Source organism: Garra rufa, chromosome 10 (assembly GCF_049309525.1).
Source record: "Garra rufa chromosome 10, GarRuf1.0, whole genome shotgun sequence".
NCBI lineage: Eukaryota > Metazoa > Chordata > Actinopteri > Cypriniformes > Cyprinidae > Garra > Garra rufa.
The window spans coordinates 19,062,033-19,081,620 of record NC_133370.1 but is presented as its reverse complement, the minus strand read 5'-3'; the positions used below and the strand labels follow the sequence as shown (position 1 = coordinate 19,081,620).

General features: G+C 34.8%; 1 protein-coding gene across 2 annotated transcripts in view; it reads right to left on the bottom strand.

Moving 5' to 3' along the window:
* Positions 1-19,268, bottom strand: part of tnn (tenascin N) — a 53,325-nt gene extending 34,057 nt beyond the window's left edge. For both annotated transcript variants that reach the window (XM_073849520.1, XM_073849521.1), the window contains exons 1-3: positions 19,141-19,268; positions 10,678-11,067; positions 9,112-9,486 (exon numbers count right to left, since the gene is read on the bottom strand). In XM_073849520.1, the coding sequence (XP_073705621.1) occupies positions 9,112-9,486; positions 10,678-11,062 (760 nt within the window). In that variant the 5' untranslated portion in view covers positions 11,063-11,067; positions 19,141-19,268. The remainder of the gene's footprint in view (positions 1-9,111; positions 9,487-10,677; positions 11,068-19,140) is intronic.
* Between the last annotated feature and the right edge of the window lie 320 nt (positions 19,269-19,588).

Below are 19,588 nucleotides of genomic sequence, written 5' to 3'. Positions count from 1 at the left end.
AAAAGGGGCATTCAGAGCTCACATCAGGGTTTAAAACAGAAATAAAAGCATTAACAGCAATTGCTCCATGAAGAACCCTCCACTGTATATCCCCTACACGCTTTGCTAACGGTGGCTTATACAGAACCCTCCATTCAACTTTAACATCATCATCTAGTTTGAAGTAGGAGCGCCATGGTGTGTCCACTTTACTTTCCAGCAATTTTTTGTTAAACACTAACACACAGATTTTGTAAAGCATTTTCCCTGTAACTGAGAGAAAATCTACACACACATTTTTTTTAGACTTTAAAAACAAACCCACACAGTCATCAAAGTTAGGAGACAAATATATTTTCGGAAAAGGGTCTTCAGCATTAGGAACTTTTATTCCTGTACAGTACTCTTTCAGCAATAATCTCTCTTCCTCAGTAAGAGCAGATTGCCACCTTACCATCAGTTGAGCTATTATGCGCCTTGAAAAAAAACCTAAGTGAGAAGCCACCTGTTCAGTATTCGAGAAAGTAGGGCCGGCTACTTTTAGCAGTAGACCGAGGGTAGTGATCTTAGATTTACAAAGCAAAGAGTTAAGTCCAGGATAAAAGCAATCAACATTGGAAATATCTAATCGGGCCCCAAGTACCAAAGGTTCATTCAGCAACCAAAAGAGTGATTCTGTGCATGATGTCCTTTGAAAATTAAAAAGACTCCAAACTTTAAAAAGATTGCGATAAAAAATTGGCATCCTGCAAGTATCCAAATCCTGAGGACGCAAGAGAAAAAGAGGTTTGTCCATTTGTAGGCCTCCACAAAACCTTAAAATGGCACATGCAGCAGCCCTCCAACCAGAGTCACTTGATCCCAAAAGAAGTCTTTGTATGAATTGCAATCGGAAGGTTGCTGTTCTGCTTGGTAAGTTCATCAATCCTTGTCCACCTTCTTCTTTGGCCAGGAATAAGATGCTCTGGGAAATCCAATGCCGTTTATCCCAAAAAAAATCTACTAATACAGCTTGTATTTCAGACATCAGTTTTGAAGGTGGATCTATACAGGCCAGCTTATGCCAAATCGAGGATGCAACTAAATTGTTAATAATTAAAATACGTCCTTTATAGGACATGCTTGGAGCCAACCATTTCCACTTTTGTAATCGACCTTTAACCTTTTCAACAATACCTTCCCAGTTTTTCTGAACAGTGACCTCATCTCCTAAAAAAACTCCCAAATATTTAAAACCCCCTTTGCTCCAAAGTAAACCGTCAGGCAGCCTTAACTTTTCCCTCATCCCCTTTCCACACATAAGAGCTTCACTTTTAATCCAGTTTACTTTAGCAGATGACAAAGAATTAAAATCTTCAAGTAAATTTTTTAACATGTCAATATCTTTTTGACTGGTAACCATGACAATTACATCGTCAGCATAGGCTGACAAATGAATACTACAACTAGAGCCAGGTATGTGTAAACCATTCAAATGAACTCTTATCTGCTGCAAAAGTGGTTCTATAGCTAACGAGTAAAGCATCCCCGACAATGAGCATCCTTGCCTGATACCTCTACCAAACTTAAAAGGAGTGCATAAGCCACCGTTCACTTTCAACACACTCTCAACATCAGAGTACAGTATCTTGATCATATCCACAAAATCTTGACAAAAACCAAAAGCTGACAGAGTTTTCCAAAGGTAATCGTGTTCAATACGATCAAAAGCTTTCTCTTGATCTAAGGAGATTAAGGCACAATCTAAATTAAACAACTTAGAGACCTCCAGAATATCTCGTACTAGGGAGATGTTATCGAAAATGGACCTACCAGGTATGCAATAGCTCTGATCCGGATGAATCACCTGCTCCATTATTCTTGTTAATCTACTAGCCAAAGTTTTAGAGAGCAGTTTGTAATCTGTACAGAGCAGTGACACAGGTCGCCAGTTCTTGATGTCCGTCAAGTCTCCTTTTTTTGGGAGGAGTGTAATGACAGCCCTACGGCAGCTCAATGGCAGCCGCCCTTCGGCCAAGCTTTCATTGAGCACCAGGAGCAAATCTTCTCCAACCACTGTCCAGAAAGACTTATAAAAGTCCACTGGGAGACCATCAATACCAGGGGCTTTCCCAGCCTCCATGCCCTGAAGGGCCTTATACAACTCATCAAGGCTCAAAGCCTCACAGAGTTTCTTGTTGGCTTCTTCAGACACCTGTGCCAAGTTTTCCAGAAAAGCATTCCCAAAATCAGGCTCCACAACAAGCTCACAGCTGTACAGGCTTTCATAAAAACAAACTGCTCTCTTCTTAATATCAACAGGATCACATAGTAGTGTGCCAGAATCAGAACGCAGCCCGTGAATAAAACGCTTTTGTCCATTTTTCTTCTCAAGGTTAAAAAAAAATTTTGTTGGAGCATCCATTTGGTCAATATTTTGAAAGCGGGACCGGACCAGAGCTCCTTGCACCTTGACCCCTAAGAGATCAGAAAGTTGAGTTTTTTTCATTGAGAGAGCTTCCAAAACATCATTCTCTCCTGTCAATTCAGCTAACTCTTGAAGGTTGACAATTGAAGCCTCCAATGTTTTCATTGATTCTGATAACTGTACAGTGATATTCCGAGTGTGTTGTTGACAAAGTTGTTTAATTTGCACTTTACCAAAGTCCCACCACTGCCTTAAGGTTTGGAAAGAGCTCTTAGTAGCTCTAAAAGTTTCCCAAAAAAACTTTAAAGTGTCAATAAATTTTTTATCGTTAAGTAACGCACTATTAAAATGCCAATAAGCACTACTTGGTTTAACAGAATCCAAAACAAAAGAACAGCACACCATACTATGATCAGAGAAAGCAACAGGGACAATAAAACACTTACTGAAAATACTATATTGATGCTTGAAAGTATAAAATCTATCCAACCTGGCTAGCGATACAATATTATCACGGGAATGAGACCATGTGTATTGTCTTAAATTATTATTAAAGCATCTCCATAGATCACACAACTCATGAGTATTAACGACTTGAATAAGTCTCTTACGAGAGGGGCTATGGGGTTCAAAGTGATTACGATCTAGACTTTTCTCTGTGCAATTAAAATCACCTCCCAAAATCAAAAACTCCTCACTATTACAGTTTTGCAGAGTTGAATTTAAGGTGTCTAAAAAACACATTCTTTCAGCCGCTGAAGTTGGAGCATAGATACAAAGAAATAAAAATACATAATTTTCAAAGCGAGCTCTAACTTTTAAAAGTCTGCCCCTTACGATTTCTTCCACATCATGAGAAACAGGCTTAAAATTTTTGGAAAACAGGACAGCAACTCCGCCACTGACAGCAGTATTATGGCTTAATATGGAGAGACCATCCCAATCCCTATACCAATCTACAGCGTTCCTGAAATCACTATGAGTTTCTTGGAGAAAAATTACATCTAACTTCTTCTGCTTGAAAAAATCATGCAATAATACTCTTTTCCTTATATCTCTAGCTCCATTTACATTCACTGATGCAACATTAACCTCACGCATGAGAAATAAGAAAAAAAACTGTAAAAGTAAACCACAAAAAAACATCAAATTAGGTCTTTTCACCATTGTCGTTACTTAGCTCAACATTGAGTTTATTCACCAGTTTCTTTAACCGGTATACTTCTTTATTGGTAAAAAAACCATCAGCCATCCAGCACTTTGTCTTATCAATGAATTGTCTAAGATCAGGAAAATACTCATCTACTTTTATTCCTCTTCTATTTTTAGTTGATTTCAGAAACATTTTAATATCGTCTACTTCATAACTGCGACTCACACATTCGCTCTGCGAAAGAGAGACGCTAGAATCTGACTCACTGTCACTCTCAGAGACACCCTGGTCTTCACATTCAGCAATGTCTGTTTTCTTTGCAAGTCTCAAGTCACCAGTATTATCACTTTTCTTTCGTTTTAGAGGTGCTTTAAACAGTATCTGTTCTGCCTCTATGTCAATGCCACTAGACTCACTTATGTCAACATCAAAAGAACACGCAGAACCATCAACGTCTTTTCTCTCATTTATAGACACCGTTTCAGAATGAATCTGATTAACCGCTAGCAAATCTGATAGAACTAACTCAGGCTCAGTGCGCTCCGCTATAGTCTGTTCATTCTCAGTCCGAATGTTAGCGGCCGTCTCTACACGGACTACCGTAGATTGATCAGTCGCCGGTAAAACATCAACATCATTCAAAATTTGTTGATCTTCTATCGTCTGCTCTTTTCTGGGACAAGCACGGATGAGATGTCCCATCTCCCCGCAACCGAAACATTTAATCTTTCCTGTTGTTGCAAACACAACGTAATCAAAGTCGTCTATACGGAATTTGAACGTAAGATCCAGTTCAGCATCATCTTTTACAACCATATACACATATCGTCTAAATGAAAGGACATGCTTCAGCAAAGGAGAGACCGTTCCAATCGGGATTTTCTTAATCGAAGAAACCAGTTTACCATGACGGGAAAGGGACTGTGCTAGTAACTCGTCACTAATAAACGGAGGAACATTAGACAATATTACTTTCTTAGATGGCATCGATAAAGGGAGAACAGACGTAAATGAACCATCAATAGTAATCCCGTGCTCAACAAGCTCATTTGCTTTGTCTACAGTGTTTAGAAATATGACAGTTGCATTGTTCATTCTTGATGCCGACACAATACAGTCATGGCCCACAACCTCTCCTATAGCCATACAACATTCCTCTATACTAGATACAGACGCCACCTTCACGGCATGACGCCGGGTGAGTACACTAAGCACCCGCGAATCCGGAGCCGTCATGCTGCCTAAACAGGTAGCACACGGCCCGGAGCGCAATCCTGCCAAAACTAAACTTTAACCTAACAAAAAATACTCAAGAAAGAAAAGAAAAGAGAAAAGAAAATATAATTGGAGAAAAAATAAATAAATAAAGGAAGAAAGAAAGAAAGAAAGAAAGAAAGAAAAAGGAAAAGAAAAAAGAAAAAGAAAAGAAAGACATGAACATCTTGTATGACATGGGGTGAGTAAATTGTCAGGAAATTTTTATTCTGGAGTAATCCTTTAATTATTAATTGAATTATTAATCAATGACGAATAGACCAAAGATCATTCAGGTTCATGAATGAATCATTCAGACCATTTTTTTTTTTTGATCAACTGATTCATTCAAAAGACCTCACTCACAAATCAAACATTTATACTACTCTCATGAAATCAATGAATTCATTAAATAAATTATGCAAATTTAGATTTTTTTAATCCCACAAAATTCAAAAGGGTAATATGGGCCAATTGTATGACAAATTTGTGGTGCTTTTTTTTTGTACTTTTACAGCTTGGCCGCTATCCCCATTTACATTCATTAGATTTAAAAGAGTGGACAAAATATTCAGAAATTTTCTTTTTATCTCGCAGAATTTTTTTTTTTATATAAATCACACAACTTTGAACTTCAGAAAATAATTGATAGTTGAGAAAATTCTTCCAGTTCCACTTTCATTTCTAAAGCTTTTTCATTCCTAAACATTTATTCAGCTTGCCAAATATTTCTGACCCTGCATAAACAGCAGAGCAACTACCACGTTCAAGGCCTAGAAAGGTAGTAAGGACACGGATAAAATAGTCCATGTGCCATCAATGGTTCAACCACTGAATATTCGTTATTTTTGTTTTTCTTCTGCAAAAAAAAAAAAAAAAAAAAAAAAAATTATAATTTAATAAAGGTTGAACCACATGATGTCACATGAATTATTTTATCGATGCCCTTACTACATTTCTGGGCCTTGAACGTGTCAGTTGCATTGTTGTCTATGCAGGGTGAGAAAACTGATATTCAAAAATATCTTCATTTGTGTTCTGAAGGTCTTACGGTGCATTCACGCGGGGCGTCGGCATTAACGCTTCTCATTTACTTTGAATGGATGACGTTATGCGATGCCGAACTGTAAAATTTTAAAAACTTTTCAAATGCCAATGCAGGCGTCAGCCAATCAGATCGCCTTATGCAAATACCGTAGCACCCTAGTACACCAGAAAAGTACAGTGATTGGCTGTTGTCACTATGATGGTGGCATCAGCACCAAGCTTCAGACACACCCTCCGTCAAGCAACGACGCCGGCACCCCATGTGAATTTACCATTACGGGTTTGGAATGAGGGTAATTAACTAAAAACAGAATTTTCATTTTTTCCCTTTAAGGATTAGTCAACGTCTGAGTTGCATATTTCATGGAGATTATACATTTTCACTGTGGTTAATCTGTGGTTTGAGCCTCTATCAATAAGTAGTGATCTTAACAAAACTGCACACTAAAGTAGTAAAATAAAGAGGGGAGGGCCTAGTAGCAAACCAGGAGCCCGAGAGTCAGACAGACAGTCAGCAGCCCAGGGAACGAAGTTTCCATTAACACATTACCCACCGGCTTATAGGGAAAAACATAAAGGAGACTGCGGGTTTAAAAAAAAAAAAAATCAGGGAAACCCATGAGGGGGAGAAAAGGGTTCTGCGGAGACTGCATTACCCAGGAAAGAATGAACAGCAGGTTTGGACATTCTTCCACATGGCGAGGGGGCAGGAAGTCAAATGTTTTCCTTCAATTCTGCAGGAGGCTTTCCATCCAGTGGCAGTTAATACGGCCATTCTTGCTGTTCTCCCCTGGCTTTGCCAGTAATAATTTCACCCGTAAATAATATCCCAAAAAGGCCTGCAGAACTAATGAATTATCATCAGCCAGCTGGAAAGAATGCACACGTGCCGGAAATGCGTGTTCCCACTGATTGATTGTTAGAGCTAACCAAAGCAATTAAATTACAATTACAACACAGTTCTGTTTGGACTTGGACAAACTTGCATAAATCAACAACAGTGGTGGTTCTTCAAGCCAGAGAAACATCAGCCGAATGCTTAAAGCAACTTTAAATAACCATAAATGCCCATTTAATTACATTTTATTAATAATCTATGGTGATCAGAGTTAAATATACATTCCTTACGATGTCGCCATGATTTTCTTTTAGTACAACTAAAACTGTAGTGACTTTTATGCACTGTGGCAGCAGAAGTTGTTTTCATAGTAGGTACAATAAATCTAATCTTTAGCATGTGCACTTGTTTATCTGCCATTAAGACAACCCACTAGACTCACTGTGGTCAGAACAAAGTTGCTACACTGATCTTTTGATGACTAACCACATTTACGATTAACGCAGAATCGTTTCATGGTGTTTTCTCAGTTTTTCATACAGGTCTAATCTGTGTGGGTTTGTAATCGCTTCCATACAATCGAGTTTTGTCTAGGCTTGCAACACAAATTTCTTTATTTACTGCCATTTAAAAGTTTAGGGTCAGGAAGAACTGTTGAGTTGATGTTATTTTAAAATAAAATTTCTGAAGTATCATTTGACTGAAGACTGCAGTAATGACTCCTGCTGCCATCAATATTAAAAATAGAAAAACAGTTACTTTAAATGTGACCCTGGACCACAAAACCAATCTTAAAGGAGAAGTTCACTTCCAGAACAAAACATTTACAGATTATTTACTTACCCCCTTGTTATCCAAGATGTTCATATCTTTCTTTCTTTGGCCATAAAGAAATTATGTTTTTTGAGGAATATACTTGTATATTTGTAGCAATGGCCAACAATACACTGTATGGGTCAAAATGAACATTTTTTCTTTTATGCCAAAAATCATAAGGATATTAAGTAAAGTTCATGTTCTATGAAGATATTTTGTAGATCTTTTATCATAACTATATAAAAAGTAAATTTTTGATTAGTAATATGCATTCCTCAGAACTTAATTTGGACAACTTTAAAGGCGATTTTCTCAGTATTTAGATTTTTTTGTACCCCCAGGTTCCAGATTTTATGGTCCTTTTTTATGGACAAATATGGTCCTATCCTAACAAACCATACATCAATTGAAAGCTTATTTATTCAGAACTCAATTTTAAAAAAATTGACTTATGACTGGTTTTGTGGTACAGTGCCACAAATTGTAATAATATGTCACAATATTTTTAGTGTATTTTTGATCAAATAAATGCAGTCTTGTTGAGAATAAGAGAATTTGGTCAAAAACGTAAAAAAAAAATGTTTTAATGCACATATAAAATTGTTTTTTAATGAATATTTATGTACTGTTTTTATACCAAAATATTTCACTTTCACACATTACTGTTCATTTTTACTCCATTTTGGCAAATGCATGATCTATTAATGGCAAAATACATTCATAAAAATAGTTTTGGCCATTGTTTTGATTATTTAAAGTACTGGCGCATTCAAAACCATAATAAACCTCCTAATATAATGACCCCTATATTTTTATTGCATCTGGTGTTCATTGTATATCTTTTAAAGCCTCATCCTAGTCTCCTCTTAGATTTTACAAGTCAGACAAATCCCCATATATGCAAGAATGAGTATGGAGCATTAGATATGCAACATTTTTCAGACAAGTTATGGACAGCTGAAACCCTCGAGTGATATTCCAAAGCCAATTAGTGTCAAGATCATCAGAATGTAACACCCAAATTGATCTGTTTGACTAGTTTGCAGTGCTTGCTCTTAACTCCCTACTATTATCATTCTTGGAGCGAATTACACTATGCCCTAACTCCCCTAAGAAACCATTTCAGAAGTGTTAACACAGATGATATGTCACACCCTAAGGCTCTGGCCATGGCTAATATTTTTTGAAACTCAGCTCATCTATCCATGCATTCCAGCTCTGAGGCACTCCACTTCTATCTGAAGGTCTGAGGGTGAAACGCGTGGAACAGAAAAGGATTGATGAAAAACAATTCCCTTGTGCTAATGAGGCCTATCTTTTACTGTTCTCGTGCAGTAGGAGACTGAAAAACAAGAGAGTTAATAAGAGCAAATGAACTACCTCAAACTGTTCAATTAGTTCTTATATAAGTGTTCATTGGAAAAGTACATGAGTAGCTGTAAATTTACTTTGTAAAGTCTGCACAATGTTGAAGCTTGAATGAGAAAAGCTTACAGAATCAGTGTGGACAAAATTACACTGTTAAAATGATTAAAAGATTTTTTTTAGTGAATCAAGCACTTTTTAATCAATCAGTGCTTTTAGATTTGGGTCATAATTTCCTGTAAACCAACTTACCCATGGAGCAGTCGATCCCAAAGAATCCCTCATCGCAGATGCACTGTCCATCCACGCAGCGTCCGTTTCCTATGCAGTCATTCGGACAGGTGGCGATACTGCAGTCTTCTCCTGAGAATCCACTGAAGCACACACATTTGCCATCCACACAGTGGCCTTTGTCTTTGCAGTCATTGGGGCACGTGAGCTGGCTGCAGTCATGGCCGGTGTAGCCTTCATAGCAGACGCAGCGTCCGTCAACACAACGGCCATTATCGTTGCATTCATCAGGGCAGGATGAGATGGAGCAGTCTGGACCCTCCCAACCTGGGTTACACTTACAACTGCAAGAGTCATGCTGATACGTACCATGCCCACTACAGCTAGTGTCCACACCTGGCAAAGAAGAACAGTCTTAACATTTTGGAGTTTGGGAAAATATATGATTCTAGTGCTTAAGGCAAAATATGGCTCAACGCAATCTTAGTGCCAGTGGATACTCTGATTCAAAAAAGTAGGGTAGGGCAAAAAGCTCTCATTTCAACATCTAATTTTCTCCACTTCCAAATTGTCTGACATTGTTGTTTTACCATTTTTTGTATCAATTACTATTGAAGTCCACTACATGTAGAAAAATCCTGGGATATTTTCCTCAAAAACCTTAATTTCTTTTACAAAGCTGTTTGATTTTGAGATCCACCTTTTCACACTGAGGACAACTGAGGGACTCATATGCAACTACTACAGAAGGTTCATATGCTCTCTGATGCTTCAGAAGGAAAAACGATGCATTAAGAGCTGAGGGTGAAAACTTTTGGAATTTGAAGATCAGGGTAAATTTAACTTATTTTGTCTTCTCACAAACATGTAAGTATCGTCTGTAGCTTCTGAAGGGCAGTACTACATGAAAAAATATGATATTTATGTAAAATGTACACATGTATGTACACATTTTCCTTCTGTTCAAAAGTTTTCACCCCCACCTCTTAATGCATTGTTTTTCCTCTGAAGCATCAGTGAGCATTTGAACCTTCTGTAATAGTTGCATATGAGTCCCTCAGCTGTCAGTGTGAAAAGATGGATCTCAAAATCATACAGTCATAGTTGGAAAGGGTTCAAATACACAAAAATGCTGAAAAACTAAACAATATGTGGGACCTGAAGGATTTTTCTGAAAAATAGCAGGCAGTTTAACTGTTCAGGACAAACAAGGGACTAATGAACAACTATCACTAAACAAACAAAAAAAAAAAAAAACAGCTGTAGATCATTAAGGTAACCACACAGTATTGAGAATCAAGTGTATGTAAACTTTTGAACAGGGTCATTTTTATAAATTCAACTATTATTTTCTCTTGTGGACTATATGTAAACATCTTTTACGTGAAATCTCTTACTCAGATCAGTACTAAATAAAAAAATAACATGCATTTTGTACGATCCCTATTATTTTGGTAAAATAATTAATATATTTTGCAAGGTGTATGCAAACTTTTGACCTCTGTATATGGTTTATCGTAGCAAACCAGGTAGCTTGTTTTTTAGTTTCACAAAATCAGGGAATAATCTCAACATCAGTACAAATACCTGAACCTCCTTTGCAGCAGCCCTGAGCACACTGGCTCTTTAGATAGGCGACTTCCTCCTCCAGGCCATTTACACGGTACAGCAGGGATTTGAAGTCCTCGGAATCTGCACATCCACAACCAGCCGACTGCAGGCGTATGTTGTGCTTGAAGACAATGTCATTCTCTCCATCCACTGTGACTAACTGTCCTTCTGAGGCCTGGTCCTGGGAAAGCTGAGCCACTTGAGAACCCTGCTTACACCCAGAGTCAATCCTGTAGACATGGCTGAACGTGACTTCTTTCTCTGCAGGACCCACCTCATTGGACAGCACAAGATGGGACACCGCAAATAGCGTTCCTAGAAGGAACAGGCCTCTCTTCAGCCCGTTGAATCTTACAATCATGGTTTCTGAAAGAAAGCAGAAAGACGTGAACCCTTAGAGAGTCTTACGATGATCCCGTGGTTACATTTACAAGCATTTCTTTCTCAAAATATCAAACTTTCCTTATGGTTTGCGGTCACACCTTCCAGTAAGGAGCTTGATTTGCATGCTGCACATGCGAGAATCAATGTGCAAGACATCACATTATGTTAAATGGAGCGCAATCTGTTTTACAAGGCCAGTGTTATAGATGTCTGAACCTACAGTAGGAACTGGGCAGGCTGTGAGTTTGCCAAGCACATTCCATCCAAACCATTAATTGCACATCCACAACCACAAGGGCTTCTGAGAGCAGAGAACCCTTCTAACTAAATGATGTAATCCCCATGACAATGATGTCATTCAAAGCTTTTAATACATCTCTATTTAAAAGTAGGATGTTTTATAAAAAGAGAAAATGCATGCTTAGAAAAAGCCACCTGGGGTTTGTTTGCTTTAAAACGAAGATGTGAATTAAAATAAATTTCTTCTCCTGAGCACTGGCTGAAAGCAGGGCCCCAGCATACCTAAGTTAATGTAATTCATTAGCAGTAAGTGTCTGATCTTGTGTGGTCTGGGACTCTTGAGTTTTCTGTTAAGGGCTGATCATGTAGTTTATACAGAACTAAAGTTAATTACAATTTGTAAATGAATACTGTAGATCTTTATAAAGCTCTGATTTTGTAAAAAAAATCTCTTAATTTGTGTTCCAAAGATGAACAAAGGTCTTATGGGTTTTGAACGTCAGGAGGGTGAGTAATTAATGACAGAATTTTTTATATTAAGGTGAACTATCCCTTTAATTCAAATTTAGTTCAAATTCCCAAAACGATGTATAACTCTTCTAATATATTACTTTTTTTTAAATCAGAAGTGCAGTATATAGTACCACAAGGCTCAGTACTAGGACCACTGCTTTTCAACTTAATATGTTACCCTATCAGGAAACATGGTGTTACCTTTCACTGCTGATGATACTCAGCTGTATATTTCTTCGCGGTTAGACCAATTTGCAAAACTAACAAAATGCATTATTATAGAAATTATATAGCCACTAATACATTTTATAACTAATTTAATATATATTTTTTTAATAAATATTAAACAATACATTTTAAATTATATAATATAAATAAAATGATAAATAATATTTAAGTTACTTAAATAAGCGTTTAAATGTCATTTTTTGATGCATACATTCAATAGTCCAGTATAAGGATCTAGAATAAGAGCTTACGCTACCTAAACGTTTTTGGAAAGTTTTTGGATTTATTTGATCCAAAATACAGAAAAAGCAGTAATATTGTGAAATATTTTTACTATTTAAAAAACTGCTTTCTATTTGAATATATTTTAAAATGTAATTTATTCCTGTGATCAAAGCTAAACTTTTAGCATCATTACTTCAGTCTTCAGTGTCACATGATCCTTCAGAAATCATTCTAATATGCTGATTTGCTGTTCAAAAAAACATTTATTGTTATTAATATTATTAATATTTCAAACAGTCGAGTACATGTTTTTGTAAAAAAAGATATAGAAACACTTTTATTTAGCAAAGATGGTTTAAATTAATCAAAAATGTAATTTAAAAAATTAAAAAAAATTCTACTCAGCTGTTTTCAACATAATAGTATAAATAAATGTCTTTAGAGCAGCAAATAAGAATATTAGAATGATTTCTGAAAGATCATGTGACTGGAGTAATGGTGCTAAAAATTCAGCTTTGATAAAATACATTTTATCAATAAATTACATTTTAAAGTATATTAAAATAGAAAAAAATATTTTAATTTTACTGTTTTTGCTGTACTTTGGATCAAAAATGCAAATTTGGTAAGCAGAAGAGACTCCCTTAAAAAAAGATTTTTTTAAAAATGACTGTTAAAAAATGTTTGACCGGTAGTGTATAAATATAATTATATAAATAAAAATAAAAATATTTAAAAAATATAAAAATTAAATGAAAAAAAAATATTAATCTAGCATGGTTCAGTATAAGGATCACTCTAATAAATTTTAGAACATACTATAAAAAAATAATAATTTTTAATTGTTAATTAAATGAAATAAAATAACAAATATTAAATGTTATTAATATTAAATTAAACGTTAAATAATAGTTTAGTTTACAATTTAAAAATAACTGTTTAAATGTCTATTTTTGATGAATAGAATAAGTGCATACCTCTATTAATATAAAATGAAAATGTAACATTTGAAAAAAAATTAAAAATTCTATTAAAAATATATATTTAGCATCAATTTGTTATAGATAGACAGCACACAGAATTTCAGTAAAAACAAATCCTGAATATATAAAAAAGATAAGACACACATACTGTATCCACCCATTGTGCCTTGTAAAGACAAGGGCCCTTGTGAGCCTAAAGGACCTAAAATGACATTCATCAACTCTGCCTTTAAAGCCAAATAGTTTCCCTCACATTGCATAACTTATAAAAACAAGACATTCGTGTCTCAAAGCCACTTTGCCTTTATGGAATTTTGTTCTTTATCAATCACAAGCTTTGATAATGAACCATCACACTATGATATTGTCATAGTGACAAGCACACAATCACAATAAATGGCTTAATGTTTCAGCATATGCTTGCACCACAGTACTCAGTGTAATTGAATTTGTCATTTTGTTCACCATTTATTCATTCCATGCTTTGTTTTGAACGCTAAGGAAATCTTTGTAAATGTGGCGCTTAAATATAAACAAGGAACAACACACATCAAAGTCCAGAAGCAGATGTGGAATGGCAGAAATGCTGAAATGAGTAGACAGAGCACTCCCTCAGGACCAAGGTAGAGATGTGAACAGAAGCACAGAAAAATCTGGAGCTCATGCCACACGGATCAACCAACTGAGCAGAAAACATTGCTGGCGGCTGTTGTTTTTGACAGATTCTCTTTTGCAGATGTGGAGAGCTATTCCACTGCGTTCGTCGGAAAGCTAACGGCCATAAATGACCAAATACTAACTTTAAATAAACCAATAAAACTAGATGAATCATCCAGTCAATGCGACACAGATTCATATCAATAAATGTGCAATAATCAACCTCTTACAACAATAGCAACAGAGCAAACAAACAAAAGAGCAAAACAATAATCCCATAAAATAACCACATAACAAATCAGCAACACAGTTCGTATGAAATTCAGTTAAGCAACTTGTGACTATTTAGGGAAATAATGTTGGTCTCACATGTGTTTCTATGTAAAAGTCAAAGCGATTCACATCTGCGACGGTGCACTGGAACAAAATATTTCCCTTCGCATTATCTCTTCTAATTGATACATCTAAATAGGGATATTCAGCTGACTGGGAAACATTTCAACACTTAACCACTGAACTCAAACAGGCAGGAGAGTCTCTCCATGACCTCATGGACTCCCTGATGCTAATTAGATGTGATGGTGCAGTATTACGGCACAGAGTGGTGAGGTCCATGACCGTCCTGCCATAGCCCACATCACAGGCTCAGACACCACACACATGCTAGAGCTGCTAGGCCCTTTGAGGGTCTCGTTTATTGCTTTCTGTCAGAGGCTTTTATTTCATGCGCACCGTTTCTTTTTGCTCTGTTATTTATCTTGGAAAGGACGCTGGGAAAGCCTGCCAACTTCCAGCGCTACTGAGGGGATGTTTGAGTCTGCGTGCACATACATAAACACACAAAAAAAGATGCTTGGTTTCTACCACAGTAATTGAACAGACAATACAAATTGCCATGCAACAACCAACAAATACTTACTGCCCACATTTTGCATTTGACTGGCCAATGCATGACATCAAAATTGCTGAGTACAGTGCATGAATTGTCCATGAAAGATCTTTCACACAACTTTTTTTTTAAAAAATCTCTCCCAGTGGACCAGATACATACAGTTTACACATACTTACAGTCAAACCAACATTTATTCAGACGCCTTCAACATTTCTCACATTATCAGCGTTTATTTGTTATAGTTTAGAAAATGGTAAGAAAATATGAGTAGAACTCACAGTTAAGCTGTGTCAGAACAAATTCATCTTGATAATGTCAGATAGAAAAGATAGAAAGATATGTAACAAAACATGGTCAGGTCAAAGTGTCAAATCTAATTTTTGGTCCCAAATTTTTAGCATTTTCACTGTGTGAATGATTTTTGGGTATAATATGTCACATTTTACTTTATTTTGATATTCTCACATACATAAATTAACTATAGTGTCCTGCACCCACTAGTAAAAAATATTTAAAAAATGATATGTGGTGTCTGAATAATTTTTGGTTTGACTGTTACTATATATATATTAGATATGTATTAGATAGAATAATTTTTTCCTAATAGCATAATAATATTATTCCCACTATTATTCCACTAAAATATTCTTTAAAAAATTAATTCCTCTGAATTTCTTTTAGCAAAATTAGCATAAGATAGTTAAGAGCACTTAATGTTAATATTAATAATAGTTAATATTAGAGATATTATTTTTTAATAATATATCAAAAGAAAATGGACAAATACCTAAAACAAATTTAAAATGAAACTAAAATGATAAATTATAAAAAAGAAAAAAAAATCTCATGATTTAACCAATAAACTACACTGTAAAAATAAGAAAATAATAATAAATATGCATAATATTAGATAGAAATATTATTCCAAATATTAATCCACTAAAATATTCTTTAAAAATTAAATTCCTCTGATTTTCTTCTAGCAAAAGTAGCATAACCTATTAATAATAATAATATTAACATTAATATTTTGTCTTATAACAGGTAGGAAGGTATCAAAAATAAAATTGACAAATACCTTATAAAACCTTTTTAAAATAAAACCTAAAATAATAATTTGTTCAAAAAATGTATTGTTATTTAAAACCAGAATAAAAAAAAATTACACTGTAAAAAAGAGAAAATAATGATAATGAATATGCATAATATTTTGCATATATAATTCATAAAATATATAATAACTTCTTTTTAAGAATGCTACTCCCAGAAAAAAACGTAATTTTTTTTATAAGTATGCATTATATTAGATTTTTTTCTAATGTTATAATATTATTCCCAATATTATTACACTAAAATATTATTTAAAAAATAATTTATCAGATTTTCTTCTAGCAAAATTAGCATAAGCTCAAGAACATTTAATATTAATATTTTTTTTTCTCTTATAACAGGTAGGAAGGTATCAAACGAAAATGTATACAATTTACTTTATAAAACCTTTTTAAAATAAAATCTAAAATAATAATTAGTTAAAAAAAATGGATTAAAACTAGCATGAAAAAAATATTTTGATTTTCAGCAAATGAACCACACTGTAAAACAGAGAAAATAATAATAATAAATATGCATAATATTTTGTATATAAAATATTAAAAATATAAATATATAACTTCTTCTTAAGAATACTAATACTACCAGACAAAACCTTTTTTGAAATTTTGAAAATGTCTTTCTTACTAAATTCTTCAAATTTAGTATAATACATTAAGAATAATTAATATCAATAACTGTTTTTATCTGAAATATTGCTAATAATAAAACTAGAAAATAATAGATTTATAATAATAATAATAATAATTTTTTCCTTAGTTTTTTTTATCATCACCTTCTACAAGTTTTTGCCAATTTGCACAAAGTGATATTTGAAAATTTCTCTTCCATAGCCAATAACCATTTCAGCAATCCATGCACAATGAAATCCCTGCAACAAGATGTTTGACAGAGTCTACTTCAAGACAGAAGAGTTGCAGGCTGCTATGTAGCCATTGGCTGTTTTCTGGCTCTCAACACCAAGTCAAAATATAACCTTCCAACGCTGTGACTGGGATTCATTCAACCTTCCAACGCTGTGACTGGGATTCATTCATGGCTTTTAGGAACTACAAGGGCAAAGACCTACAAGCAACATGGAATACAAACAGACTGTGAACAGCATAAATCACCTTCTGAGAGGGGAATAAACTGAGTGAGGTAGAGGGCGGGAAAACAGAGAGCCAGACTTTGCCGTGCCCTCTCCTCTCCTGAGACACATTAGGAAGAAGACAAAGACAGTCTGTTCCTCTGCATCCAAAGTCGAACCCCAGTTGCACCATTAGGAAAGAGATTCAGGGCTTACCAGTGCAGAAAGAAAAGAGGTGGAAAGGTGAGGAGTGCAGACTGCAAGCCACAAACTAGTGATTTTCCCCTTTGCTCTTTAGCTGATGAGAGCTGAAAGCAATTAAGCTTAGGTTTAGATGCAGACTCATTTCCTCTGCTCAGTATGGACCACTCGGGAATGAAACCACAGCAGCCGTCTTTCAGATACCCAAAACTGACTCTATAGTCTGTAATGTGTAACGTGCAGGCAGCATATAGTAAACCTCCAAAGGCTGCGTGCAACATCTGCTGTTCATCTGATCTGGGCTTCTGATAATACCTGAAGCCAACACAGTAGCATTTCCTCGTAATCTGCCAGACGAGGAGGATGTAGCTTAGATCTTGTGTAAAAGTGGGGTCCGCACAGGTTAAGTACTAAGCATATGCCTTGGAAAAGGCATAGAGAAGGAACTAGCAAGAAATAGAGAGAGCTGATAGCCATAGATAAAAAACATTAAAAAAAAATTCTCTTACAGTAGGTAGGAGGGTTTAAAAAAAACACAATGCAAAGTAACAGAATAATAACAAAAAATAAATGAAAAAAATAAATGTAATTAAATAACAAACAACTGGATTATTTAAAACTATAACAAAAAATGGTTTCATTGCAAAACATTCTGCTCAGCACCTGACTTCAAACACATTTTTCCACTATGCTCTGTCCATTGGGACACATATGTTAGCTTGTGAAGACTGGACACCCATTGCTTCACAAGATTTATGAATAATTTTGTCATTTTAAGGCTTTCGTTGAGCACTATTGATGCAAATGAAGCTGTTTGTCCTTTCAAACCAGAGATTATTGTCCTAAATGACAAATCTAAATCACTATTGATATTTTTTTTTAGTGTATTTGTCTAAAAAGTATACATTTTGCAATCGTTCTTAATATTGAGCATGGATATTAAGCAGTTACCAAAATATAAAAATAAAAGAAAAAATCCGAAGTTAAGATTGCGCTACACTACCAGTCAAAAGTTTTTGATTTTTAAATGTTTTTTAAAGTCTCTTCTGCTCACCAAGCTTGCATTTATTTGATCTAAAGTACAGCAAAAACAGTACAATTTTTTAAATATTTTTACTATTTAAAATAACTGTTTCTATTTGAATATATTTTAAAACGCAATTTATTCCTTTGATTTCAAAGCTGCATTTTTAGCATCATTACTTTAGTCACATGATCCTTTAGAAATCTTTTTAACATACTGATTTGCTGCTCAAAAAACATTTAAACATATTATTAATATTATTTTGAAAACAGCTGAGTAAAATTTTTTAGGTTTCTTAGATGAGTAGAACGTTCAACTGTCTTAAATATTGATAATAAGAATAAGAATAAATGTTTCTTAAACAGCGAATCAGCATATTAGAATGATTTCTGAAGGATCATGTGACACTGAAGATTGGAGTAATGATGCTGAAAATTCAGCTTTGCATCCCAAAAATAAATACTATTTTAAACTATATTAAAAAAGAAAACCACAATTTTAAATTGCAATAATATTTCACAATATTACTGATTTTCCTGTATTTTTAATTAAATAAACACAGCCTTGATAAGCAGAAAAGAATTCTAAAAAAAAAAAAATTTTTTTAAAACTTACTTAAATTACTTTAATTAAATTCAGACATGTATACTTTTCACTGAAATAAAACTAGTTAATTTAGACGTTAGCACATAAAGTATATTTTTAGATGAGCTGTCAAAGCATGTTTACAGTGTGGATTCAAATATTTATAATTATCAGGGGGAAAAAAAACAGTTACCAAGTAATTAATTAAAACAAAGATATCTAGCTTCGCATTATAATATAATTAAAGTCAATTAAACAGAACATTTTCACATTTGCAAAAAAGTGAGAAGTTCATGCACAGGCAATAATGAAGCTGCAGATGCCTTACCCCAGAATATTTCACAGCCACAGTAATATCCCTGCTCACTGACTGACGCCTATTACTGCAAGCACCTGTTTACAAGCTCAGACTGGGCATTCAGGGCCCTCCCGACCAGCAATGTCCCGAGTCCTCCAACTCTCTGCCTTCAAACAGTTTAAATGTCCTCATTGCAGCCCTGAGCCAATGGCCAGCCTGGGTGTGGCTACCCTAAAACTCAAGCATAGAGGACAGAACTGAGGGAGGTAATGAGACACTTCTCTGTTGTACATTGTCTGGAACTTATTTCATTACTTATTCCATTCAATACAAACTTAACAAGAGTGGTCCACACATTCCACTAACTTGCACAGGTAGATTTTAATGAACATGTTTTTATTTCAAGGATTTTCTTACAGTAGCAGTGCTAATCAATCCGTTTTCCAGGAATTGTGATATATAGCCACTGACAGGCGTG